The sequence below is a fragment of the Nannobrachium achirus genome (genome assembly GCF_963921795.1).
Source record: "Nannobrachium achirus genome assembly, chromosome: 15".
Lineage (NCBI taxonomy): Eukaryota > Metazoa > Chordata > Actinopteri > Myctophiformes > Myctophidae > Nannobrachium > Nannobrachium achirus.
This window is the reverse complement of record NC_137822.1, coordinates 22790000-22816738: the sequence shown is the minus strand read 5'-3', so window position 1 is coordinate 22816738 and position 26739 is coordinate 22790000. Positions and strand designations below refer to the sequence as shown.

At 41.4% G+C, this 26739-nt stretch overlaps 2 protein-coding genes across 4 annotated transcripts in view; both read right to left on the bottom strand.

Annotated features, from left to right (window-relative positions):
• The window catches only part of nup214 (nucleoporin 214), an 80412-nt gene extending 65304 nt beyond the window's left edge, over positions 1-15108 (bottom strand). For all 3 annotated transcript variants that reach the window (XM_080743005.1, XM_080743003.1, XM_080743004.1), the window contains exons 1-19: positions 14973-15108; positions 14089-14284; positions 13253-13404; positions 12455-12653; positions 12018-12088; positions 11840-11903; positions 9187-9290; positions 8641-8747; positions 8216-8282; positions 7988-8114; positions 7192-7350; positions 5564-5933; positions 4869-5005; positions 4168-4265; positions 3314-3391; positions 2160-2309; positions 1551-1709; positions 527-630; positions 43-237 (exon numbers count right to left, since the gene is read on the bottom strand). In XM_080743005.1, the coding sequence (XP_080599131.1) occupies positions 43-237; positions 527-630; positions 1551-1709; positions 2160-2309; positions 3314-3391; positions 4168-4265; positions 4869-5005; positions 5564-5933; positions 7192-7350; positions 7988-8114; positions 8216-8282; positions 8641-8747; positions 9187-9290; positions 11840-11903; positions 12018-12088; positions 12455-12653; positions 13253-13404; positions 14089-14284; positions 14973-15014 (2579 nt within the window). In that variant the 5' untranslated portion in view covers positions 15015-15108. The remainder of the gene's footprint in view (positions 1-42; positions 238-526; positions 631-1550; positions 1710-2159; positions 2310-3313; positions 3392-4167; positions 4266-4868; positions 5006-5563; positions 5934-7191; positions 7351-7987; positions 8115-8215; positions 8283-8640; positions 8748-9186; positions 9291-11839; positions 11904-12017; positions 12089-12454; positions 12654-13252; positions 13405-14088; positions 14285-14972) is intronic.
• Positions 15109-18292: 3184 nt separating this feature from the next.
• The window catches only part of nacc2 (NACC family member 2), a 67632-nt gene continuing 59185 nt past the window's right edge, over positions 18293-26739 (bottom strand). Inside the window, exon 7 of the mRNA XM_080743914.1 lies at positions 18293-26672. Coding sequence (XP_080600040.1) covers positions 26161-26672 — 512 coding nt within the window. The 3' untranslated portion in view covers positions 18293-26160. The remainder of the gene's footprint in view (positions 26673-26739) is intronic.

The window sequence follows — 26739 nt, the reverse complement described above, 5'->3', positions numbered from 1 at the left end:
GAAAGTTTGAGAAACACTGCTGTATGTCATGTCATCACCCACCCAGCAGGTGGCTCTGCTGTGGTGGGTCTTGGTGCTGCAGGAACGTCTGAGGTCCAAGCGGAGGTCTTGTTGTAGAGGCGCAGAGAGGTGAGCTCCTTGATCAGCTGATCCAGTCTGCTCTTCTGCTGGTTAATGATGTAGTTGTTGTTGGCCAGCGTGGTGAACAGAGCCTCGCGCCCTGGGACCACCATTTGTCTTGAGAGGGATTGAAAAAATGATTTCAAGTTCAAAATCACAATAACATTACAGTCTTATATAGCATCAACCACAGAAGACTGCATTGTGTCTGTGCAGTCGTCTAAATAACTGCTACTGCTGCTTTAGCAGAAATGGAAAATGGAAATTACAAGATATTTTCGATTAACTATTTCTGAAATTTCTGAAACCATTTCAAAATACACAAAGAAGCAGCTTCCGGTTAGTTTGTCACGTTATTACGGTAAATATCAAACATGCATTGAAGTAAAACTTTGACAATCCTTACTTCTGCTTTTTCTTTTTCTCCAAGTGCTTCTCCCATTCCACATCCAGAACATCATTGACATCCTCCACAGATGTGATCGTGTACTGGTACAGCCTGCGGATTTCCTAATTTAACACAGACAACATTGCTATGAAGGTCAAACACTGGTATGTGTGATTAATTCACCCAAAAAATATATTTTTCTTATCATTTATTCGTCAAGCCCCCAGGGTGTAAAGGCATTAATCCTGATGTATGCCTTGTCATACGACAGCGTTGCATGTTGCAAACAGCCAGTGTACAAGCTCACAACCCGTCTCAGAAACGATGCGTTGTGAGCATGTACGGTAGATCTGCCATTTTCGGCACGCGGCACAGTTGTACAACAGAATATAATTTAAACATAAGCTATCAAATTCATGCATTTCACTTCCAACTAATTTCCTTCCTCTACCATGTTAACGCATTTGTAGCCAATCCCGAGAATACTCGTGAAAAATACTCGAGTATCATATGGTGCCGATCCCGAGTATACTCGTGAAAAGTACTCTATTACTGTAACGGCGGTTCTCCTACCCTGTAGCTGCGCGGAAGGTCCTGGCACGATCGCCCTCGGCGATTCATCATCATCACGGATCCACGCGCACAAAATAGTAATCCCATAACATTGAGGCAGACGGGGAATCTCATCTTTAATGTCCATTATCTCCAAACAACACTTTCAAAGGGGAGGATGGCAGTAGATTCTCGCTAATAAAACACATGTTGAAAAGCAACGATCCGCCATTACACAACGGCATGTTGACGACGAGCGATTCCGGTGAATGACGTGATGACGTCAAACCGGAAGTGTTTACGCAATCGACTTCTGGCCTTCAAAATAAGAGACTGGCCGCTTATGGAGAAAGCGAGAGGCACGCTGGACATTTTAATCCGTTAATTTCAGGAGCACAAAATGAGTTGTTTAACAATGCATCTCTCCGCCTTTACGTTGTAGGCCATGTTCAAATACATTTTTTATATTTTCTTGCTCTGTGTATCGAACCTTGAGCTGTTCTTCACTGCGAGGATCAAGAGGCTTCTTGTACAGGAGCTGCAGGTAGCTTCTATCTCTGCCAAGCTCATTTTGGGACTTGGCATCCTCTGCCCCTGCAAAACCCTCCAGTAAGGTGGTCTTAAGTGTGCCAATGTCCCCATGGAGAGACTGAGGTGAGAGAGACAAGGATTATTCAGAATCAAGAATCGGTATCATTTGCCAATACTGAAATCTCCACTCCGCTACATCTTGGATCCAAAACTTTTACTTTTACTAGTTATTTGAAAACGTTAAAACTTTACTTTGCTGATATAAATGATTAAATTATAAAAATACATGAATCCACTTTAGCCCTATTTTATACCTACGCTATTTGAAAATAGCCGATCTACAAGCTCACAACGCGTCGCATCAACGTGTTGTGAGCTTGTAGATCGGCTATTTTCAAACATTTTGTACTTTTACTTATTTTGATGAGAATACTTTCTCACTTTTACTCAAGTACATTTTTGAATTCCAGACTTTTACTTGTAACAGAGCATTTCTATATTGCAGTATTGATACTTTTACTTGAGTAGAACATTCGCGTACTGTTTCCATAACGTTCACAGCAGTTACCTCTGTGGTCTCCTTGATCTCCAGTGTGAAGACATGAAGGTCCTCTGACTCCTTCCTCAGCTCCCTCATCTCCTCGGAGGAGCCCACCTTAAAGTCAGCCTTGGTGCTGCGTGTCTTCAAGTCATCCAGCTCCTTCTGGAAGTGTGCAATCTAGACAACAACAATGTCTGCCTGGTTAGGCCTGTCATAGCCTTCCCTAACACAGGCTGATTTTGGTCTAGAGGGGGCGGATCCACCGGCTGAAAACAGCCACTGGATCCTATTGGTTCACGATCTGTGCATTGGCCCGCCTCCCACTTCCTATGCCAGAAATTGCAGCAAGTTACCCCAGGCTTTTATTTTTCTTCCTATCGCCAAAATAAAAGCCTGGGTTTTCGAGGCTAGGCCTGTCATAATCGCCTGTCATAAATAGCAGATCTACAAGCTCACAACACGTCGCGATGCAATGTGTTGTGAGCTTGTAGATCGGCTATTTCCACTATCAATGTTCTTTTTTACGTATAAAGTTGCCAAATATGTCAGTAATTTCTTTGTATATTTAGGTTGCGAGTCAAATCTGCCATGTGTAACTTCAAAGCCTAAAAGGCAAACAGAAATGCAATTGTCAACAACAAAAACACAAAAAAATCGTTAATCGCATTTATTTGAGTGACAATAATGAATTGTCATGTAAATGTCATAATCGTGACAGCTCTACTGGTCAAATGATTAGTTGTACAACCGTGGTCAAACATTTTACCACTGGTTCTGCATGTGCTTTCACCACACTGGAACAACAGCTCTATGACCAAAACTAGTGATGCTTGATTTACCTGTGTTCGTAGTATGGTTGCTGCTACAGATGATTTGGATTTTTTGATTATTGTTAGTTTTTGTGACGTGTCTAAAGTAGGTGTATATGTCACCTTTTAGATAAGTGTCAAATCATTCCATGTGTTATCCTTTGGAGGAAATACTTATGCAGCTAAAGGTACAGCAACTCTACACAGAGTAACTTTTACAAAAGTGCCTATACAGTGTGAAAATGCATGCATATTGAAAGAGCAGCACATTAACAATTAGCATTCATTTCACTGTGCGTATGGGGCGGTTGTTGGTTTAATAATTTAATAATCTGACATACTGTAAGATCATCTGAATTTAATATCACTCACCTCCTCCAGTGTGGCCACCAAAATGGGATCAGAATCTTTTCTCTGTTGGAGCTGTTTCTCCAGGGCCTTAAGGGCTGCCTGCATAGGTTCATATAGACACAAAACAGCGACTCTTAAAATATCACATTTATCAAAAAACTATTTCATATAACCGTCACATTTTACACCACTTGTGTGTAAATGATGAGGCAGTTTTGATTATTTTCTGTGTATATGGATGTGTGTCACACAATGTTTTGTTTTCAGCGCCATTCAAACTGAGCACGATAGCTATAAATCGATAACTGTACGAGCGTTCACACTGATGAACAAGACGTTCTATAAACTGTAAACAGTGGCAGAAAATGAGCTGCGTGTGTGAGCCTGAGTCAGAGCCCACATGGAGGCTGGCGGGGAAGGAGGGGTAGAGAGAGGGGGGGTGCTGAAAGACGCATAAATAGGATATGGATAATCTGATTGACGTGATTATTAATTATAAGACGTCAAGCTAGTTGTACCCGAGGTAATGCCAGCTAACCTACAATGGCCATTCATAATCCTCATCTCTGTTCAAAACAAAACCTTCCGAGCATGGTGAGTGAGAGTGAGTGTATACCAGATGTCAAGAGATTTTGAATAGCTGTCAATGTAATTATCGTTCATGAAATCCCTCAGAGAGTGATCCAAATTATGTCGTCCATGACTACAGTTGCCGTTACAGTTGTGGTGTGGACGCTGACATCTATTTGAATCAGAACGATTTTTTAAATTACATTTATAATCATCGTTGTCGTCATCGTGCTTGATGTGAATGGCCTCTTTAGTTCAAGATAGTGATAAAGGAACCTGCATTCCTCCAATGACATGCACAGTACCTGAGGAGTGCCAGTGTTGATGGTTGGCTGAGGTGCTGGGGAGGGTTTCTGAACCGCTATGGTATGATGTGTGCTGGATGGGAGCGGACGCACTGGCTCTGATATGGAACCCACAAGACAATGTCAAACAAAACCATACAAAATGTATTGCATTTTCATTAATGTTCCCTGGGCTGAAAAGACAATGACATACAATTTTGTATGCAAACGTTATGTCAACCCTGGTGAAATAGCACAAGGTTCTGGGCAGACACTGGTAGCTGATAAGTTACGCAGAGCATCACCTATCGATTATATTATTAGCGATGAATCTATCGAACGCATTGAAGCAAAAACAAAAGGGTTGGCAACCACTTGAGCCCTGTTTTATACTTTATCGTTTAGCACAACCTCTACAGGGTTAGGTTATAAACAACAAACATTAAAAATAATATCCAAAAAGAAATGATAAAAAAAAAAACAATGCAAATGTGGCATATGTACACAATTTGGGTAGAATGGGCACCCTTCCAGTTTCTTTATATGAGGATAACATACTGTATGTAAGTACAGTACATGTACAATATATTTTCAAGTGTGTGCCCCGCAGAAGCTTCAATATTGTAGATCCAGAAAAATGCCATTTCAAAGTAGGCATGCCCAGACTTTTGCATCAAACTGTACAATTGTAAAACATGAAGATCAAGGTAGGACTGTTTTACCCGTCATGGCAGGGGGCCTGGTAATGGAGGGAGAAGGAGCGGTCAGACTGCTGGGCTCAGAGAAGGCCAGCTTAGGCATGGGGGGTTTTATAGAAAATGCTTCGGAGTTTGGTGCTGGGATGTCCCCTGCTGAAAACCTAAAAAAGGGAGTGAAAGAAATGGATTATAAAAAACCAACCTTTTTTCAGTTTTCTTAAACGTGTCTATATTGAATTCTGTACCTGTAAGAAAGGTACACTTTAAATGTCCATTCATTGTGATACATTGACACCATCTTGTATTTACACCAAGTTGAAAATAAGTATCACATTAACTCACCGACCCGTGCAAACGACACACAGTTTAAAGTGGAAAAGTATGATTTCATCCCTTAGCTTACTCCATAGGCCAACAGTTCCAATTTCACCTTCTCCCAGTGACACTCTCAAATGTAAAGTATAAACAATCTAAAACTGCAGGAGGAACACTTACTGATTTTGGTAACCCCTTTGTCTTCCTTCAAACACCCCATTCAGGGAATATAAATACATGCTTCTGGAAATGGTAAAGGAGTCACATGCCTATTTTTATGCAGGGTTTACCAGATTAAATAACAATCTGCACACACGTGATCCATTTGTAATATTAAACTGCAAGTTACATGTAGCTATTAGACATTTGTTTTTTCTTCCATAGCCAAGAAAGACCGGACTTACTTGTCAAGAAAGTTCAACTTGACGGCAGGAGGAGCAGCGGCAGCAGATTCAGGAGTGCCACTCCGTGCAGTGACCGGAGGGGTGGGGCGCGCCAGTGGAGCAGGCGCTACATCTGCGGATGCTTCGGCAGGAGGTTTGGAAGGGGGCGGGGTGAAGCAAAAGGCAGAGCTTGCTGCAGAAAAGGCTGTGGAAGACTGCAGGGAGAAGGTCGGGTTCCCGGTGCCTTGGCTCGACGGGGTGGAGAACCACGGCGTTGATGTTGATGAAGGCGGGACATCGGCGGAGACGAAACTGAACGAAGATGGGGTAGCAGATGAACTCCCCAGGGCAGCCATGAGACTGGGTTTGGCTGGTGCTGGAGGCTTAGGGGCTGCAAAAGACATCACTCTTATTCCATCTGCATAGTGCCCCAAATATAATATTTGCTACAGTAGTGAATATTCAGTAAGACTAGCCTGACAACACTGTGGATTAAAGTATTGTTTTATTTTACATCTTGACAACAATGTATTAATTGATTGAACCAATGCATATTATTTTCAAGAAGTGTGACAATCACAAATATGCCGTTTAGTATGTGACATATTTTGTAGCATTGACATTTGAAGTATCAGACATTTCAAAAAATAAACAATCTGATATGTATACACAGTCACACCATAATCTAAACTGAATGCCTGATTTATACCTGGTTGCACATTGGCTGTTGCGTCCCAAACTATCCGATCTACAAGCTCACAACACGTTGCATCGTGGCCCATGTGAGTAGAGCCCTGCACGGGCGGGGCCTGAAATGTGCAGCCCGGCCCGGGCCCGTGGAATTCAGGCCCAGTCCGGCCCCTGGCCCGTTTGGTTCCGCTGTTTACAGCCCGAGCCCGGCCCGAAGCCCAGCACCTTATTTATTTATGAATTATTTCCCTGTGTGGCTTTCACTGCAGCGCTCAGCAGTTACACTCTCAAGGGCAGTTCATACTGCCATCGACCAACGAAATTTGCTTCTGAAAGGTCCGGTTCAACTACAAAATGACATCCATCGCAACTTCTGAAAAGGATTACCTCTAATTTGAGTTCAGATAGCTGCTGCTGCACTCACACCTCAGAAAATCAGAACTTTCCAACGAAATTTCGGTGTGTCGGAGACAGTATGTACAGCCCTTTAGCTGACAACAGCACACAGCAGCAACACACACATCACAAGACAAGAAATCTTCCTCCAGCCACCGTTTATGAAGTTACTGTATATCCTCACAGCAGAAGATTAGACAATAATTGTCGGCTTGCCATGGTTACATGTTTTATTTCCGCAGCGTGGAAAATAGACGCTTTGTGGACACGTTTCACCGTTTTAGCGCTCCTTTAGCAGCCTTTTGTATAGATTTTGGCTATTTTGCGCCGATAGTTCTGTCTACTTTCGCTTTCTCCCCCACCATTTGGTGATCCCCCCCCCCTCCCCAAGCATGGTGCCCTAGGCCCATTGGTGAGATACAGAAACCGTTTTGGCGGGCCGGGGCGGGCCATGGTCGGGTTCCGGAGGGCTTGCAGGACTCTGTGAGCTGGTAGATTGGCCATTTTCGGTGAGCCACACCCACATGACTAAGAGGATAGAATAATAGCAGATCTTCAAAAACCTTCTCTGGACATTCTCTCTCCGTCTAAGGGCATGGTGACAGGGGCAGCTGCCATTTGCTTCACCGCAGGCTTGAAGTTGACCAAGCTGAAAGGACAAATCACTCCATCCGTTGACAGCACCAGCATGACAGGGGCTGGGGGCAATGACTTCTCCTCACCTGAGGGAGAGAGTTACAGTAGGATACGATTACCCCTGAAACACATGGGCAGTGTCAGCTGTGTGTGTGCGTGAGTGTGTGTAATCCCAGAACATCTTGCTTTTCATCATGATAACAAATTAGAATTGCTACATAACCCACGTGAGCAGAGTACCTGGGCGAGCGTTTGAACCCAGCATGTGTTACTGTTTAGCCCCACACACTCATTCATGCAGAGACCGTTTATCTCAGTACTTTAAATAGCAGAATTTTAACTAAAATGCAGCGCTTCGGAAGTACTAAATGCTGACTGAAAGAACGTAGACAAACAGATTTTTCATGCAGTTTTTCAAATGGTTATCTTGGACACCTATTTTCTTCAATTCATCTCACGTTGTCTTCTTTTTTGGATTCTTCATTCACCGTGAAGGAATCCGACAAAAACAAAGACTCTCCTTAAATTCTAGGCTTCGTAGAGTGATTAATTGGTTGAGGTTTCTCATGTGCGTGTGTGCGTGCAGTTACTGTACCATACTGCAAACCTACTATATATTGTGCACATTATAGAGCATTGGTTCTAGTGAGTCCCCAACAAAAGTAGTTAATATTGTTAAAAGTTTGAGAACAACTGCATTATAGAGTGTCAGACAGTACGTACTGATCATAATCGGGAGCTCACTGGTGTAGTCTATCGCTACCCCCAGTGGAAGGGTGTCATCATTGTTCTCGGACACAGGCAACTCTGCCCTGGCGGCATCCTCCAGAATCCATAGCTCCCAGTTGGTCTTAAAGAGGACAGAATTATGTACAGTTAGTCCTCCAGTCAGAAGAAATGTGTGAGATTTACCCCAAGGCCTTAAGCATTTACTCATTTCATTTACATTACCTTGTCCTCCTGCCTAGCAATGATGCTGACCTCCATGGAAGCTGCTGAGGCAGCAAAGACAACATCCCTGGATGAAGAAAAATAAAATTGAAAAAGGATTTCTACCAATAGATTCTGGCAATAGTCACTGTTTGAAACAATCTAACATTATGTAAAAAACGTTAATTTGCATGAGAAAAAAGCCTGTTCATAGGCTATTTTCGTCATTTTTGTAAAACAAGTAATCTAGGTCTGTGGCGGTTAAGAGTCAAGTGTGACCAACAGCATTGATGTATTAAAAACAAAACTAAGAGATACAAGTTTTCCACCCGACAGTGACGAAATATAACTTGTGATAATAAACTGTCAGAAAGCAAGCAGTGCTCCACTGATGCATCCGCTGTCTGTGCATGCTGTTTAGTTTATTTGTTGTGGTTCTTGCTCACCAATCCTCTATCTGGTTGAGAAAGTAGTGGTGCTGTCTCTCCGTACAAGTGCCATACACCAAGTCATTGAAGTTCAGGTAACGCTCAGTCGTCCCATCCTTTTTTGGCTGCAAAGAAATCACTGATGATCAATTACAAATATACTGTAGTACCAATGAGCATGGGCAGGAGAGGTCACACTGATAATTCTGGATTGCATTGTTTCAGTGCCATACACACCGCAACAAATACGTTTTTTTTTATTATTATTATTGAAAAAAGTTACCCTTGTTTTACACACTAAACATAAAATAAGGCTTTCTCAATCTTTATCAGGATTTCTCAATCAAAGATAGAGTAAGATTGAAACACTGGGAACTGCAACAGACAATTACGTGGAGCTGAGATCCCAGTGTACAGATCTTATTTTTTACTGTTGTCATCATTTGTCCATCACTTGGATGAAGAGACTGGATGTGCATGCATTATCTCCTTTGCCTCGTTTCATACACACCTTACCAAACAACCCAACAGACTGACAAAATAGCGATGAAGGGATGTACTTACAGGAAGGCTGATCACCACCAGCTCAGGCGGCGTCTCGGGGGAGCCATCAGCAGCCGCATAAGCCACCGCAAACACGTATGTTCTCAGCCACAACACGTCCAAAACTGAGATTCCAAGAGAAAGATCACATTGAGAAAGAGAATCAACAACAAGTGTAGTGTCACAAGGAGGAGGAAGGTCTGCACGTGAAAACGTGCTTTCTTTTGCAGCCATCTTCAAACCCTCTGACAAGATGGCCTTGAAGGCAGCCTATACAGTATATAGTACAGTCTGAGCCTGGACACAGCTGACTGGCTCCCCTTTTTATGAATCTTACCAATCCTGGTGGCAGGAGTGGTAAGCAGGAAATCAAATGTTTCCATATTCAAAATTTTTAATTGTGTCTATCTTGTGACAAAAAGACCAAATGAGGACCTTTCCTGCTCAACTTAAAGTTGTACCATGTAACTTTTTTTATAAAACAAATCTTAAAATTGTCCTAACTGTTAAATCGCTAAAGTTTTAGAACACCCACTCCGTTATTTTCAGCTTCTGAAGCCTTCTCTTTATATGTTTTCTTCTTAGCAGTGACAGGGGCGGGATTTCGCGCCAAAATGACGTAATCTGCATCATCTGTATACGTTGTGTATACGTTGCCCAATCACATCGCCGATCATGCACACATGGTACACTACCGGCCAATCACAGCTTATCTGCTCTGGTCTCCAGGAAGCGCCTCCGCTTGGCTACAGTGTTTACCATGGTGAAGGATTTTAACCTCTTAATCCACAAATCCTGGCCAGAAAATTACGTTCTACCATGCGTTCTACCCTTCCACGGATTACTATCGGTCGCGGTGGTTTGCTGGCGCCGCTCCGGTGGTCCGCGGCGGTGGTCCACGACGACTCCGGCCGAAAAACGGCCGAAAAAAGCAATACCGCTACTGACCACTAGTTGAGCAACTTACACAGTATAGCTTTAACTTCTCCGGCCATGCAATTACGAAGCAGAATTTACCTATTATTCGAAAATGAGTGTAACTGAAGCTCTAATGTGAGCTAAATATTACATTCATGGTGGCAACAGTATAGGAAAGGGAAACTAATTAAATATTTTTTCTGACACCATCAGGGAAAACCAAAGCAAAATCAGCACAAATTAGTGCATTCCAGAGTCCTGCCTCTGTGTTTTTTCTGTTACTTGATGGGGCTTTTTATTTGAAGAACTTGCTCAGTAAAATACCAAATGGCTGCACATTGCTGTCTGTGGGATATTGGAGATATATACGTTTCGGTGTTGAGTTTGTTGGAAAAGCAGAATGAGGAAATGGGAAACCGGCACATCGCTGGCTGTTTACAGTGTAGCGCATGCAGATCTGACAAAAGGAAACTCTGCACTGGTAGGTATTATTGTCGATGTTGTGATTTACACTGTATTTATTTCAAATACTCCCTTATTTAACAAGGAAGTCCCATTGAAATGTCGGATCTCTTTTACAAGGGAGAATTAAATTAAATGAAATAAATATAGTTGCATATAGTCTGTAACAAAACATGCAGACCCAGTCTACAGAAACGACTGACACTCTTTCTGCAGAGTTCTAATCTTATCAGAGATTTTAACTCATATGCTGCCAAAAAAATACCCCTTTGTACCCACTTCTCTGCCATGCCCGTAGAACCCGTAAATGTAATAAAAATTAATAAAAAAAAAAAAATTATCGAAGCGGAACTAAAATTCCGGAACTAATGTTCCGTGATCATCGTTTCTACACGGACACATTATTGAGCGGACCAGTTTAACATTGAGCCCTAAACCGGAAGCGGGTGGTCCGTCCTCTATTTTGGCCCGTTAGCTTACTGTGTGAACTCCGCGGCTTACAGATGGAGAACGGATTGATCAATTTTCAAAATTTCAACGGATTTGAGAAGCTGATGGAATACGCGAACACACGATGCATAGCAGTGTCCGATCGCGCACGATGGGAATTGGATGAGCGCCCGCGTTAACAGGTAGGAGAAGCCAGCAGTGAAAGACATAGAGAAATCTGCGGGATTTACGGGCGAAAACTACGAATGAGTTAATTCACCAAGTGAAGCCGGTGCATCTAAATGGGTATGGTGTAGCCCTTTCAGCTAAAAAGGTGCAAAATTGGAGAATGTGGTACTTCCTATGTGAAGTTTAGGAAGTACTCTAGGCATTTTGAGAGGTAGTCATCATGGTTTTAGTAGCTACTAGAGGAAAAGCTATGCAACCTACAAAGCTGGGGGGGGGGGGGGGGGGGTTCTCTATGGTGGCCTTACACTGTACATAATGTAATGTCAAATACAGGGATCCATCTTACACTTTGATATAAGAGAAAGTGGTGTGTAAGTGGCTTGCTTTACAAAGTCCAAGAATCCATGGTAAACAATAACATAGTCTACGGGTATAGTCTGGCTATGTGAGAATGTGCATACAGACAGTGCATACAGACAGGTACACATAGAACCTAAAGCCTGAGAAACCTATGCGATCTACAAGATCAAAACGCGAGCTTATAGGTTAGCTTAAGTCACCCTTAAGCCCCCACACTTCCAAGCATCCCTAAGCGAGACCATATCTCTAGTTCTCTACCCAATAAAGACCCAAAATGCTCAATGTGTTTGCAAGACAGCAACAGTGACCATCTTACCTTTAACAGGGTTGTCAGAGTTGTAGAAGTTTGGACAGGGAATTACTTTCTTTTCTTCCAGTGTCTATTCATTAGATGAAAAACAGTCAGTTTTAGTCAATAAGGGTAAATATATGTTCAAGAAACGTAGTCAACAATGTAGAATTACTGGTATATTTTCCATTGTTTATCAACTTACTGGTGAGTATTGGATGACTGTGGCATTCATTTTCCCAGCAGCCACTTGTTTTCCTTTGGGACTCCAGCAAACTGTAAAAAGAAAATTAATTCACATATAAATGTGCATATTATATACTGTATAAGCTAGCCCTGCGTTCATTTTCTCAAAAGGTTTGTGTGTCAAAATGTAAATAATTGTCAAAGAAGTGCTGGGGTCATTCAATGCTTATAAACGTGCATAGATCAACTGATACTATACAGCATCAGCCATTATTTGCCTTTTTTTAACAACATAGATATGCAAATCTTCAATTTAAATTTGTAACCTTTTAAAAATGTTCAAAATAGTTGACTTTTTTTTTGTTTTTATAGAAGTTAAATGTTCTCAAATAGAATCTTTCATCTGCACTTTTATTTTTCAAAGAAAATCAGTCAGTCTCATGGCTCATGACTCACCACTTGTAATTCCATTGGAGGCCGGTAGAGAGGCGGTCTGCGAGATGCTGTCTGTGACGTCTAAAATACACATGCTGCCATCAGACAGACAGACGGCCAACACGGACGGCTGGACGGGGTTCCACTTCAGGTCCTGTACGCTGACGTGGCCGTCTACTTCTGGCCGCATGCGTGCAAAAGGTAACTTGTTTTCGTTGGCCTAAATTGGCAGGGAAGAAAATAAAACTGATCAACAGCTGCCTTAACCACTTAAACCAGGGGTCTTCAACAGGGGGTCCGGGTCCAGGACCCCTATGGGGTCCTCAGAGTTACTAGAGTTACTCCAAAATCTTTGTGTGATAGGATATTTGCTTTAACATTAACAAATTGAACCCCAGCATCTCTATTCTGAGGAGAACTTTAGACAAGAATAGCTGATCTACAAGCTCACAGCGCCTTGTGCTGTGAGGCGTTTTATGAGCATTTCGATGGGCTATTTTTGGTGTAGAGGGAAAACAAGAGCAGACAGTACAGAGTGGAAGGTCAGGTTCACCCAGTATTGACTTAGTGGTTAATTAACATCAATCCAATTAACATGAAAATTACAACACATCAATCCAACATCAATCCAACACTGATGACAGTGCTGTCAAACAAGCCTATGAAACTTATTTATGAAAAACTTTAATCTCCCATCAGCTAAGGGGTCCATGGCCTGGAACAGCTGAAGACCCCTGAATTAAACCATACTGGGTTCACATAGTATTACGGTATAAATATGAGTACAAATCTTGCTTAAAGTGACCAAAAACAAGTCACCTTGTTCATGAAGGCGCGGGTGTCATAGAAGGTCATGGACAGTCCCTCATCGGTCATTCCACACACTGAGAGGGTGAACTCATCACTGCTCAGCGCCACATGATGAATGGACATCTCCACGTCCAGTTCAACTATGCCCTTCTGTCCTTCCACTGGAGACAAACAAGAGAGAGCAACAGAAATAAACAGAAAGGAGACATCTTCTCTTTTTCTTCTTCTTTATATACTTTGGCATAGGACCATCACGATTATGACATTTTACATGACGATTGTCAAACAAATAATTGTATTTAACGATTTAATTTTGTTTCTGTTGTTAAAAGTAATAATTATGACTTTCCCTTTGAGGCTTTAATTGCACAGGGAAGATATGATAAATGACATGAATAGTGGAAATTCATGTGGAAACAGCAGATCTACAAGCTCACAATATGATGCTACATGTTGTGAGCTTGTAGTGTAGATCTGCTATTTCCACAATGTTTTCAAATGATTTAAAGTACGATCTTCAACATGGACACAATTATGAAAATAATGGAAAAATAATTGCAATTAGGCGGTTATGTAGTAATTGTGACAGGCCTACTTTGGTCATGCCTACTATTATAGGCATGTCCTAGGCAATTTTCTTTTTTTTTTTAATATACAGTATTTCAGATTTACAAGCTAACAGCAAGCCACAACTTTTACTTGAAGTATTGTGAGTGTGTAAATCGGCCATTTTCGAACAGCAAGTCAAGTATAACATAGGGCAGGTACTAGTTAATTGAATGACGACATTGTGAAAAGATTTGACTAAGAAGTCAAAGGCCAAGAAGGGCTTTTGGGAGACGTACTTATGAAGTTGGGGTTGCCCTCAAGTATGTCCACAGTAAGAATGTCTAAAGTCCAGTAGACCTTCAGCATTTTGTTTAGGCCAACAAATGTCAGTCCAAATTTGTTTGAAAGGGCAAGCAAGCTTGATCTATATTTCGGCAAGTCTTCAGGCTTGTCAAAAACACGGAATTTCTTCATCTGCCGAAACTGGAAATCCTAAAAAAGGAAAAAAGAAAATAAATTGCAGCATTAGCCAGTGGCCCATATAGATAGACTAGTACCTTTCATAATAATCTAGACTCTGCCCAAATCTGAAACATTATTGAACGAGGAATGTGCATATTTCTGTATGTGATGACTGATGATGACAATGTTCTGGGGTTGTGTGCAACTGTGCTCATGAATGGATGGACACACAGGCAAATGGCAGGAAGGGATTGAATAAAGGACTGTCATTATGGTGCAACCAGCATACTTTGTAACATGTACCATTTAACTTTATTCATCTGCTTAACTTGCGTGGAAGAGTAATTTACATTTAAAAATTAATTTGCAAGTCATTTGGCATTCAACAGTTAGTTGTTGCTGCTGGTGGTGTTAACATTCGTAGAGCATTGGTTCGCCATAACAATCTTCTCTTATATGGGGGTCCCTGGCATGCCTTTTCAAATGGAGGTCTGTGAGCTAATAAGTGTCAATTTGGGGGTCCTTGACCTTGACAGACAAGAAGTTTGAGAAACACTGATATAATAAAACGCTCTAGCTAACTAGCTAATGTTGGCTAACTGTCAAGCAAAACGTCAAGCTGGGACTATGGTGTTAGCTCACACATGCTAACATACCGGCTAGATTAGATATAGCAGCAGTATTTTTACATTATTTATGCATATAAATGGAAACTTGCCTTCATTTCCCTCTCGGGAGGAGAGTCCGGAGAGTCGCTCATCTTTTAAACGTGTGTTTTTGGTCTCCCACCCTGTTGTTTAAACGTTGTTTATTTGACCAACAGCGAAATGAAAGAAGAAACAAACAAACTGCGCCACGCCGCGCGCTTATGACACTGTGCGTGACGCACTGAGCTGAAGGACAGGAAGTCAACGCCAGAGCAATGGATCTGTTGGATCAGTGTTTCTCAAACTTTCAAATGTCTCCAAAGTGTACAAATGGAACCAAATGGACTCGTTAGGGTTCATTTGGTTCCATGTGTACACTGTCAGAGTTACATACTTGTATGGGTCCATTTAGACCCCCCTAAAGGAACCCACAGAGTCCCTGGAATCCACTTTGAGAACCACTGGTGTAAATGGAACCAAATTGGTTCATTTGGTTCCCTTTTTTAAATTATAATCAATATCTACAAAGTAACTAATATAAAGTTGTCAAATAATTGTAGTGGAGTCAGTAAAAGTACAATATTTGCCTCTGAGATGCAGTGCCAGTGGAGTAGAACTAAAAGTATTGGAATAATACTAAAGTAAACAAAAATGCCTCAAAAGTGCATACAGTAACACAAGTACAATACTTGAGTAATAGTTACTTTACATCATTGGATAGGATATGACCCACAATGAATGACACATGGTGACACAGTGGTGGTCAAACTTTTAAATAGCCACATAAACTCTGAGAGAGTAAATAGATCCAAATGGACCCCATTTGGTTCCATTTCTACTCTACAATCTAGGTTACAAGTAACACTATAGGCCTATGCCTATAGCTTGTAGATCTGCCATTGTTGTGGATCAATTTGGGATAGATTATCAGCAATGTTCATTCAGACCATAATAATAGCCCTATTATTATGGTCTGAATGAACATTGCTGATAATGGTTATGAACTTTCAGCCCACTTTGCTCAACAGAGGTTTTAAGGAGATTAGATAGGCCAGATTGAATTCAGGTTGACTGGATGGATTTGGGCATGCAGAGAGACAAAGATGTTACTTTCCATTCATCACTCTCTTGGAGAGCGGTATAAGCACCACTCAACTCCCAGGCAAACTGTGCTTGATATTCCAGTCCAGTTGTTAAGTGGTTGCAGGTTTCTGTTCCACTTGAACCTCAGCATCCCTATTCTGCGGAGAACATTTGGCAAAAATAGTAGATCTACAAACTCACAATGCGTCACAACACTGAGCTTGAGATTTGGTGGAAGGGGGAAAAAGAGCCCATGGAGAGCAGGGGTCTTCAATGTTCTTAGTTGCAGGCCAAGGACCCCTATAGCTGGTGAAGCAGGGACCCCCACTACATATTGCATTACATTGTGTTGGATATTAAACGTTTTCATAGATTTCATATGACAGCACTGTCATCGGTGTTGTGTCAATTCATGATTTTCTTCCTGCTTGTTTCAGACATTTAAACACTTATACCCTCAAAACCTAATAAGCTTGGCCTTTGGCTCTGCACCAAAAATAGCTGATCTACAAGCTCAAAACACGATACTACATGTTGTGAGCTTGTAGATCTGCTATTTTCAGCTAATGTTCTCTCAGAATAGAGATGCTAGGGTTCAAGTGGTTAATGTAAACACACACACACACACACACACACACACACACACACACACACACACACACACACACACACACACACACACACACACACACACACACACACACACACACACACACACACACACACACACACACACACACACACACAGGCACACACAGGCACAAAGATTTGGCAGCCCCCCTTGTAGCCTACTAATATAAGTATAGAGGGTTTAAGTGGCTAACCTTGGGTTGGTTGGTCTTTGGTTTGGACAAAAACTTAAAGCTGAAATAAGTACATTTTTACCACTAGAGAGCAGCAAGTAGTAACTTCATGGATAACTGACTACATTTAGCTTGTATTTTATTAAATAAAATACACTGCATGCTTGCAGTCTTTTTCAACAGCAGATTGCTAGGGGTGCAGTTTGCTAATGAAGCCACACAAATCACTATGCAGTGCTCAACTGGCGAAGCCCCAATAATGATGAGCTGCCTGCTTGTGGACATGTCAACTAATGTGGCAATGGTCGGTCAATGTTTCCTTTGACCAAATAGTCCTTCATCTCATAGGCGTGATTATATACATACAAACATAAACTCATACAGTAGTATTACATAGTTTGTTGTGCACAGTATATGAGGGATTGAATGTAGGAGTCTCGACTCTCAGAAGTAATGTTGGAGAACCCAGACGTATCAGTGATGTCAGTCATCTCCAAATTTGGGCATTGTTTCAGCATGCAGATGTTACCATGGTGGCGATGCATGCGCAGTACAGCCTGTACAGGTGGCAGTATCAATGATGTCAGAAATGTGGGCACTGTTTCACCCATTTAGGCCCATATATGGTGTCCTGTGTCCTATGCCCATAGGCTGGATGGTGTTCCGTGTTCAGGCCAGTATGTGCCGTCAGTACCAGGGGTGTCACAACTTAAGGGGGAGAAAAGTGAGACTGAGTTACTAGGGGCCATGAAGAACATTCATAGGGGGGTCCACAGCGAATCCTTGTACCCAGGGCCCAAACCCCTGGCCAGTACTATGACAGACAGACGGCGGACAGACAGACATTCTGTAAATTAAGTTAGATATTATGTATGTACTGTTAAGTAGGCGACTATGCTTGTGTGTGTGTGTGTGTGTGTGTGTGTGTGTGTGTGTGTGTGTGTGTGTGTGTGTGGTTACTGTATCAACGTATGTGTGTAATGAAGGTCCTTGTAAGCAGTCAGTGGACCTTTCTCAATATGTGTTCTTGTCAGTGTGTCTGTGTCTGTACTGTGGGCTAGGATGGTTGGTTGGTTGGTTGGTTTGGACTTTATTGGTTGATTTGTTTTCTTACTGTATGCAGACTACGCACATCCACACTAGCCTCGTAAACCACCAACTTCCAGAAAACGCATTTCTGGGATCCTTCTGGATTTACAGAAGTTGGTGGTTTACGCGGCTACATCCACACACTACTCATTTAAGTTCTTAAATATGTTTATTTTTACTATGAAGATTCATGTATGTCTCCACATTTAGTGACACCTCTGAGTAGCCTACAAAACTGCAAAACTGACATTCTTTGAAGGAAGGACTGTCAAAAGGTGGTGCAGAAACACTTTGAGCAGATCAACATTTGCTTAAATGTTTCTCTAAAAGATTGATTATATTTCAGTATTATGCCTGCACAAAATACAAACACAAGAAAGAACATTTGGTGAAGTAAGGACTTTTATTAGAAAGCAGACTTTTCTGTATTGCATTTTGAAAGTTATCTGTCACTTGTACTACACAACTGAAACTGGTGTTGGGAAAGAACAAGATGGGAATGAAGGTTATTTTAAGATTTTTATGAAACGTCAAAAGTGGCAACTTGCGGTTCACTTGTTTTATTATTGTTGCTTGAGTCACAAGGCGCATAAACATTATTAACCTTTTTTTCACATAAAGCAGCCACTCTCCAAATGTTTTCACTGCTGACACTCTGCCATCCCAGTTTGTCTGCGTGGTCCAAGCCCTGTTGATAGTGAGCATTATTTATCATAGTCAAAATGTACATCTGTAGCATAGTCAGATGTGCTTTCCTCATATGAGACCACTAACCAGTGAGTTAGGACTAAGTAAAGTCCATGCAATATTAACAATACAAACATGACCCATTTTCATGAATGAAGCACCAAGTAATACGTCTGTCTTTTTAGCAAAGAGATACACTTGTAATCGAGAAAACCAGAATTGACATAAGCAACGTGTAGAGAGTAGAAAGCTATAGCAAATACTAACAACAAGCTGGAAAATGACAGGAAAATAGCAGGAGCACAGCGATTCATGACAGATTTTCCATAGTGCACACTGTGGGTCTTTCCCCCATTCTGATTGTCAGCGCTCTGAGCACATGGGTTTGAACTTTGAAGGTGACTTTGTTCCCCCTTTGCCTAAACGACACTCACTCTTGGCATTTAATTAGTGTGGTTGCCCATAGGCAACCACAGTGAATAGCAATTTTAATTAGTAATTCTAAAGTGCTGGCATTAACGTTCAAAGACACATATGCACACACGCACATACACACAAGCAACCTCCATTGCAATTTTTTTTTTTTTCGGAGTCTGCTGCAGGTCCTCATGCACACGTGACTAAAAGTAGTCAGTCTTTGTATTCCTCTCACAATCACCAGATTACTGGATGTATTACATTGTTGAACAATCAATAAAGCAGTGGTTCTCAACCTTTTCAGGCCGCAATCCCAAAATAATCATATTTTAACTGGGGACCCCCATCCTGCACAAGCACTTGGAATTGTAGGAGTTGGCATTACATTTAGTTTGACTCGACCCATTCCATTGTGAAAATAGCCGATCTAGATGCTCACAGAGCATGTAGATCTGCCTCTAATCAATGTCAATTTAACAAATGTTTGACCAGAGGTACTAAAAAGTCCTTAAATTGTCACTTTAGAAATGTGCAGATACCCTGTATACAATTATACTGTGTTGCTCTGTTTACTGTTGAGTGAGAAAACAATGTTAACATTAAGCTAAACATCTGGGGACCACCAAAAATAATTTGGGGACCCCCGTGGGGGTCCCGACCCACAGGTTGAGAACCACTGCAATAAAGGACCATGGTGTGTGACAAATAAAGAAAGAAAAAGAAAACCATTCCATTGCAAGACTACTCACTGCCTTGTCTGCAGACACTGTATGCATCATATATTTCACTGGGATAGGGTTGTGTGTATGAATGGCATGCTTTTCTTTTATGCAGGTAACTGTAAAATAAAATAAACAATTTTTGGTAACCACTACTTGAAAAGAATACTTGACCTGATTTTTCTTTCTAACTGCAAAGTCATGCTACATTTGTTACATGGATTTAAAAAAAAGTTCATTATTCTGATAAACAGGGATTAAGCACTACTGAAGTGCTTGGAGATGTAAAAGAAATATGTTTACATAAAAACTGTCAAAATAAGATCTTTACCAACTATAATATCCTACCATTATCCCATATTCTCTTCCATTTAATTTGACATCCAGTCATTCTTTGTTTAATTTAAATATTGCCAACATGTAATGTACTGATTTATGTTAAAAGCAACCTTAATGCAACTCAACTGTTGCAAATATGTTTGGTGTAGGCCTAGGTGAGATGTCAATTTCAATCAAATAAAGTTAACATTATGAATTAGTATGTCATATAACACATATACATTACAGCATTATCCTTTTCAGCCACCACAGACAGAGCTCATCATCCTCTTTGAGGCTTGAGCTCAACATTCTCTGAGAATCACTGTTTACGGGTGATTCATACTTAGTTTTACCCAGCATAACTCAGGCTTTAGTGCAACATCATTCAATTTCACTTTCACCCTGTACAGTACAATAAAAAAAGACTCCTAGAGGCAGAGAAAACATATTGGTAGTCTATTTGTTTTTTTGGCTGGGACAGAATTGTACGCATTTCTTAAGGCAGACAAGTAGTAAATGATTTGGCTAAAACAGATTTAAAGCGGCACTATGTAACCTTTTCTTAACAAATAAAATTTAATTGTGTACAATCTGTATGGTAGAGTATGTTAATATAATATCATTCAATTTATCCCCTGAGCAAGCAGGTATAGTCTCTATTAGCTCAGTGGTAAACATTTTAGCACTTGCGCAGGGAACAGGGTTCAAATCCAGGGTAGAAGAGGAAAGTTACACAGTGCAGCTTTAAGCGAATGCAAAAGGGGAAATGATTTACAGAAATGACTTGTTGAATTATAGAACTTTTTCGAAGAGCGCTGCTGTGTAGTTGCAGTGTTGGCGCACATGCAGCTTGACCTCCGCAGTTATGGTTGCCGCTCTGAGAAATCGGCCCATATACCGTAGGTTCAATACCACTTACACATTAAAAAGGCAGCACGTCGTCGCGGTCGGGTGGAAACTTTGTACAGTAGGCCTATGTCCAAATTCAAAACCGTTCCCTTTTTATTTTTAAAAACATTAAAAAGTGAAAATAGCCTACAGTATTTTCACTACTTTTGCGTAACACTCGTGTATGGTGAAGTAGGGCATTCATTTGCAAAAAACATTAAAACAGGGAGATACAAGGTTTCTGCCCGACAGCGATGACATATTTGTACCGGGGAGGCCAGTGCATTCAGAACCCGCATCCTTTAACCAACAATGATGTCAAATTCATCAGACAGTTATTGGGGGCAAGGAAGCTTGTCAATCAGGGAGATCCCATGTATAATTGTTGATGAGCTATGTATGATTCTATTGAAACTGGAATGACAAAAGATTTTATCAGTCAGAAGATCAAGGATATGTTGGTGCTTCCTTTGCAAGTTGTGATAAATATGGTGATGACAAAAAAAAAAGTATGTGAACTGGTTAAAACATAAGCAAAATACGGTAAGTCAGTATTACAACCCACCTCCCTAGTTGTTGGACAAAACAGCTCCATCAAGGTTTGCCATTTTACAGCTATAGATCACTTGTCTTGTCAATGTTTGAACAACAGATAATCTTACAAAACAATATTCATATCCACATAGTCTATAAGGCACTGGTCCACACACTTTTTATCAATGCAATGATATATTTTTGTTGATTTAAAATTACCCTTAGATCACGTGTGTAGGAAAACTAATTATCATGGAAACCTCAGGGTATTTCTATAACGGTATGATTTTCGGTGGATTCGCAGTAGGCGAGTGATTTTAGTTAGTGTCTGACTGATTAAATGCACTATAAATGCACAAACATATTGTGTTTAATCACAATCATAATAAAAACAAATTTCTTACTGATTATAAGAGCTACGTTTAGAACTGAAGCATGGCCATTTTAAAATGTGTGAAAATATTTATTCATTTCGCATATCCATCTACTAAGCATTTTTGTATTTGTATTATCATTTTAAAATCACAGGCCTGCTATTACAGTACATGTCTTACATGTCTGGATGGTTGAACAATAATTTGCTGGAAATATCACAGAGGCCTGCATAGAATCTTAGTTATTCTTTAGATTTATTGGAGAAATACTTCCTCATGCTCTATCACATTAGAGAATCGATAGTCATTTGAAATGACAGCTCCAGGCTAAAGACCAAACCTCAATGTCAAATGACTACTATATTCTGACCTACTTGTGTAGATACTGAACTGTGAAAGTGTGCAATTTAGCAAAGTGATTCAGTATTTTTTGCCCTGTTCAATCAGGCCCTGGACCCCTAGCCAAAGCAGTGCTACAGATATACAGGTAGTTACATTCACTCATTATCTCAGTCATGCTCCCCGCAGCCCTGTTTTCCATGGCAGATCACATTTCTACAAGAAATACTGTAAACTTTTTTTTCTTTTTTTTTATCGTTACCTAGTGCAATTACAACCCTGTGCTTCTTTGCAGGGCCTTCTTAAAGCTACCCCCAGAAAAGAAAAAAGAAAAAGAACCCCCCCAAAAAATAAGAAAAAAAAATCATAAACAAGACACAGAATAACTGGCCCAATGTTTCAAATAGCACAGCAGTAAAGCAAAATGGGCAGGGCATTATTTTGTCTTAGATTTTAGTTCTAGCAAAGCATAGCATAATGCTACTACCAGAGTCTTCAGCAACAAATCACTAATAGAAATCTTATTGCACAGTATGTCACTGTTTTCAGAGAAGTCAAATTGTATTTTCTACCTATCAACCACATTACAAATAGTTATAGCCTTCCAGAATGACTGTAGTTTTGGCTTTAAATCCAACTTGCAGGTTAACAGCTACTGTACTACGACTATAAATACTGTATGTATGGTCAATAATGTTGGCAATGGCATCGCATTTCAGCAGAGTGTGATAAGCCCAAAAAGGTGAACCCCCTGTATGATATATACTGTAATAATGCAAGCTGTAGAAGATGGAGCTTTTTAGAACCACAGCATTATCACTTTGAACTGGCTACAGTAGAAAAACAAGGGAAGCAGCTGAAAGCATGAGAATGGTTAGAGCAGTGGTTCTCAAAAATTTGAATGTCAAGGACCCCCAAATTGATATGCATTTGGCTGCGGACCCCCAACTAAAAAAAGTGTGTGCCAGGGACTCCCAGAAGAGAAGATTTGTGTTTTGTGATTCAGATTATTCAAAATCTGTCAAAGTTTTTCTAGATAGCAGCTCTACAAGTTCACAACGTGCTTGTTGCTATTTTTGAATATCCGAAGAATAAAATAAGTGGCTAAACTGATTGAGATGCTAATTAACCTATTTTGCCAGGGACTCCCTCAAGGACCCCTGAGAACCACTGCTCTAGCGGTCATCGGGAGATAGAGCTATAGTGGTCCCGTGGTGACAACTTGTGTGATATGGTAGGTCAAACTAGGTGGCCTAGATCCAAAGTTCCTACAAACTGTCACTCTGCATTGTTTATAGAGCAAAACAAACAACCTGCAAGTTGGACTTTAAATAAACTTGGGAATTGATCATATTTTTAAGGGCACTCAAATCAATGGTCTTGTAACTGTTAGAACATTTGAACATACTGAACCAGTGTATCTCTATATCTTTTAAAACCAACACTCAGGACAACAAAATATAGCTCATTAGACTATATCAAAGTGTGACAGAAATTGTGGAAACGGATATCAAAAAGAAAATGAGTGCAACAAACAGTTTTAAGTCACTGTGCAACATTTCCTTCCCTCGCACGACTAAAAGAGCAACAGTCATCGCCAGAAGGTCACTAATGCAAGCCCACAATTATCCAAAGAAAGAATTAATCACAGAGATAAAGATGGGGGCACATTTTCAGTCCATTCTTTTAGAAGTCATGTCTAGTCAAACTCATTAGCTTTACCAACCCATAACTTTTCAAGTACAAATGCAATAAGCCAGCAGAAATTGCTCTTATTAGTTTCATTCAATAATTTACACAAAAAAAGGAGGATAAAAGGAGAAAAAAAGGTGGCGGAGGTCAGTGGATGGTAGCAGGACTAGGTAGTGCTCATCTCTCCATCATAACGGTATTTCGTTGTTCAGGCACAACACTTTGTACAGTAGTGTAGTCTACTTCTACTAAACCAGTGGTTCTCAAACCTTAATTTCAAGGACCTCCCCAGTTTGGTAATGGAGCCAAATGGACCCGTTTGGCTCCATGTGTGTACACTCTCAGAGTTACAGACCTATAAGGGTCAACTAACTTAGACCCCACTTTGAGAACCACTGTACTATACTACGTAGTGCGTTTTCCTCTCTCAACCATTCCGTGTGTTACTGTGAGTGTGCTCCACCACGGGCCGTACTGTACCAACGCTCCGATGCAAAGTGAGCCCCGGTCAGTACTGTGTCATTCACGTGACTGGGTCTGGGTCGGACCCGGGCCTGGGCCAACCTGGGTCACGCTGACTGAAGCCAGATCCCACAGAGTGAATGCATTAATGGTGTATCTTGAGGCAAAACAGCAGCTGTTTTTCTTTATCAGGATGCAGGTTTTATAAGTGGTTCTGTTGTCGTTTTTGTATAATTCACTGTATTCATTCTCTGAATTCATGCATACTGTACAAGCTCTGAGATAGTGGGCGACGCGGTTTCTGGTTCATGGCTCTGGCATCTCTATATCGTCCTGACTCGGTATTTTTGTATTGTAAAAGAAGGATGCTTAAGAATTGCAAACATTGTTAAGTCGTGTTGACAGCGTTTTTTGAATACATCTGTGTAGATATTAAAGGTTAAGATCACAAGTGTGTGTGTGTGTGTGTGTGTGTGTGTGTGTGTGTGTGTGTGTGTGTGTGTGTGTGTGTGTGTGTGTGCGTGCGTGTGTATCCAAGCAGACACAGGCATCACATTGGCTACTTGCATGTCTTGGGGCAAATACCCACAGACAAGCAACTCCTTCATGTGTTTAAAAGCTTTAGTTTGACTGCACAGAAAAGCCCATATCCTTGAGCAATACGTTGAGTTAATCATCTCTATCATGAAAATCACATGCTCTCTTTTACAGAACATAATAATTGTTCACTAATGCAGTTGTCGCTTCAAATTTTCTGGTGTTAATGCACCATACCGTTCTCTGAAAACCAATTGATAATTTCTTTATTTTATTTTTTTGCAACCACTAGGACTGTCACAATTATTACATAGTCGTCTAATCGTGATTTCTTTTTTACATAATCGTGATTATTTTTCATAATCGTCATAATCGTTTCCATGTTGAAAAATGTGTGTTTACTTTTTTTTTAAATAAAACCACGATAGCGCGGTGTGAGCTTGTGGTGTGAGCTTGTAGATCTGCTATTATTGCTACTTGTTTTGTCCGTCTGTTGGTTTCATCAATATTGAATAATATTGAACCAATGAAAAGCTCTAACAATAAGTGGGGACTAAATAATAACTACATTGATTGGATGTCCTGAAAAGTAACTATTATGGACATACAAGGATTTCACCCGACAGCACAATCTTCTTCACTACACTGTGCAAAATGTTCCACTTATTAGTGAGCACTGTATGTTCAGCCTGTGACACTGGGCGATCCGTTTCTGTCCCAAGGTGACTTGGGTTATTTTCAGAGGCAGCTTTCCAAGAAATAAGAATATCATTTTACAAACTCTGTACCACACCCCACATGGTATCTACAGCATCTATCCGTAAAGTAACGGCTACTTTTTTTGTGTGTCTACAAAATGATAACATAACATTCGTTCTGCTATAAGCCATCAAAACATCGCCGGGTTCAGTGCAGAAACGATACGAGAGCGGAGAGCAGAGTGACGGAGAAAGGATTCGTTTTCTGAACTGAATATACGGTATCAATGCCATGCCTGTGTCTATTTGGCTTTGATAGAAAATAATGTTGCTAAGTGTACTCTGTGGGTGCGTGCGTGCTTGTGGGTGTGTATGTGTGTGCGCGTGCTTGTGTGTGTGTGTGTGTGTGTGTAACAAAGCTCTGTATTGTAAGTTCAACAAGCATAGCTATTTGTGCTGAGTCGTTCCCTTTGAGGAATCACAGAGAAGAAGAGGTGTAGAGGTGACAGAGAAAAGACAGCAAGCATAAAAGTGTGATGTTTGACAGATTTCACAATGTAAGGAGGCCGACCCCCCACCCCCCCCCACCGCCCCCTCCAAAAAAAAAAGGGAGACCTCACTGTCCGTTCACCCTCAGACCTTCTCCTTCCTGTTCATTGGGGAGGTCCTCCCGGCCGCCGCCCGTCTCGGCCGATCCCCCCGTGCCCTCTAACCCAGCCTCGTCCTCCTCGTCTTCGTGCTCCTCGCGGGCGACGCCCTCGCCCTCCACGCCCTCCCCTCCCTGCAGTCCCGGGCTGCCCTCGCCGCCCCCCAGCAGGGCGTGAGTCCTGAGAGCAGGGTCCTTGCGGTCCGGGTACAACCTCTGTCCTAGGGTCTTGAAGTCGGACTCGAAGGGCAGGGCGACGGGCGGCGGGTGGCCCGCAGCGTGGCCCAGGGCCAGGCCCAGGCCCACGGCGGCGGCGCCCATGCCCAGCGTGCCCGTGCGGTATACCTCCATGCCGTCGGGGAGCATGGACTTGATCTTGGGCAGCCAGCGCTTGCGGACGCGCCGGGCGTTCGTGCACATGTCCGCCGCGATGACGTTCATCTCGCTCTCCTTGAAGTTGGGGTTAAAGTTTTGACAATAGACTGAAAGGGGAATACACACACGCACACGCGCAAGCACGCGCACACACACACACACACATACGCACGT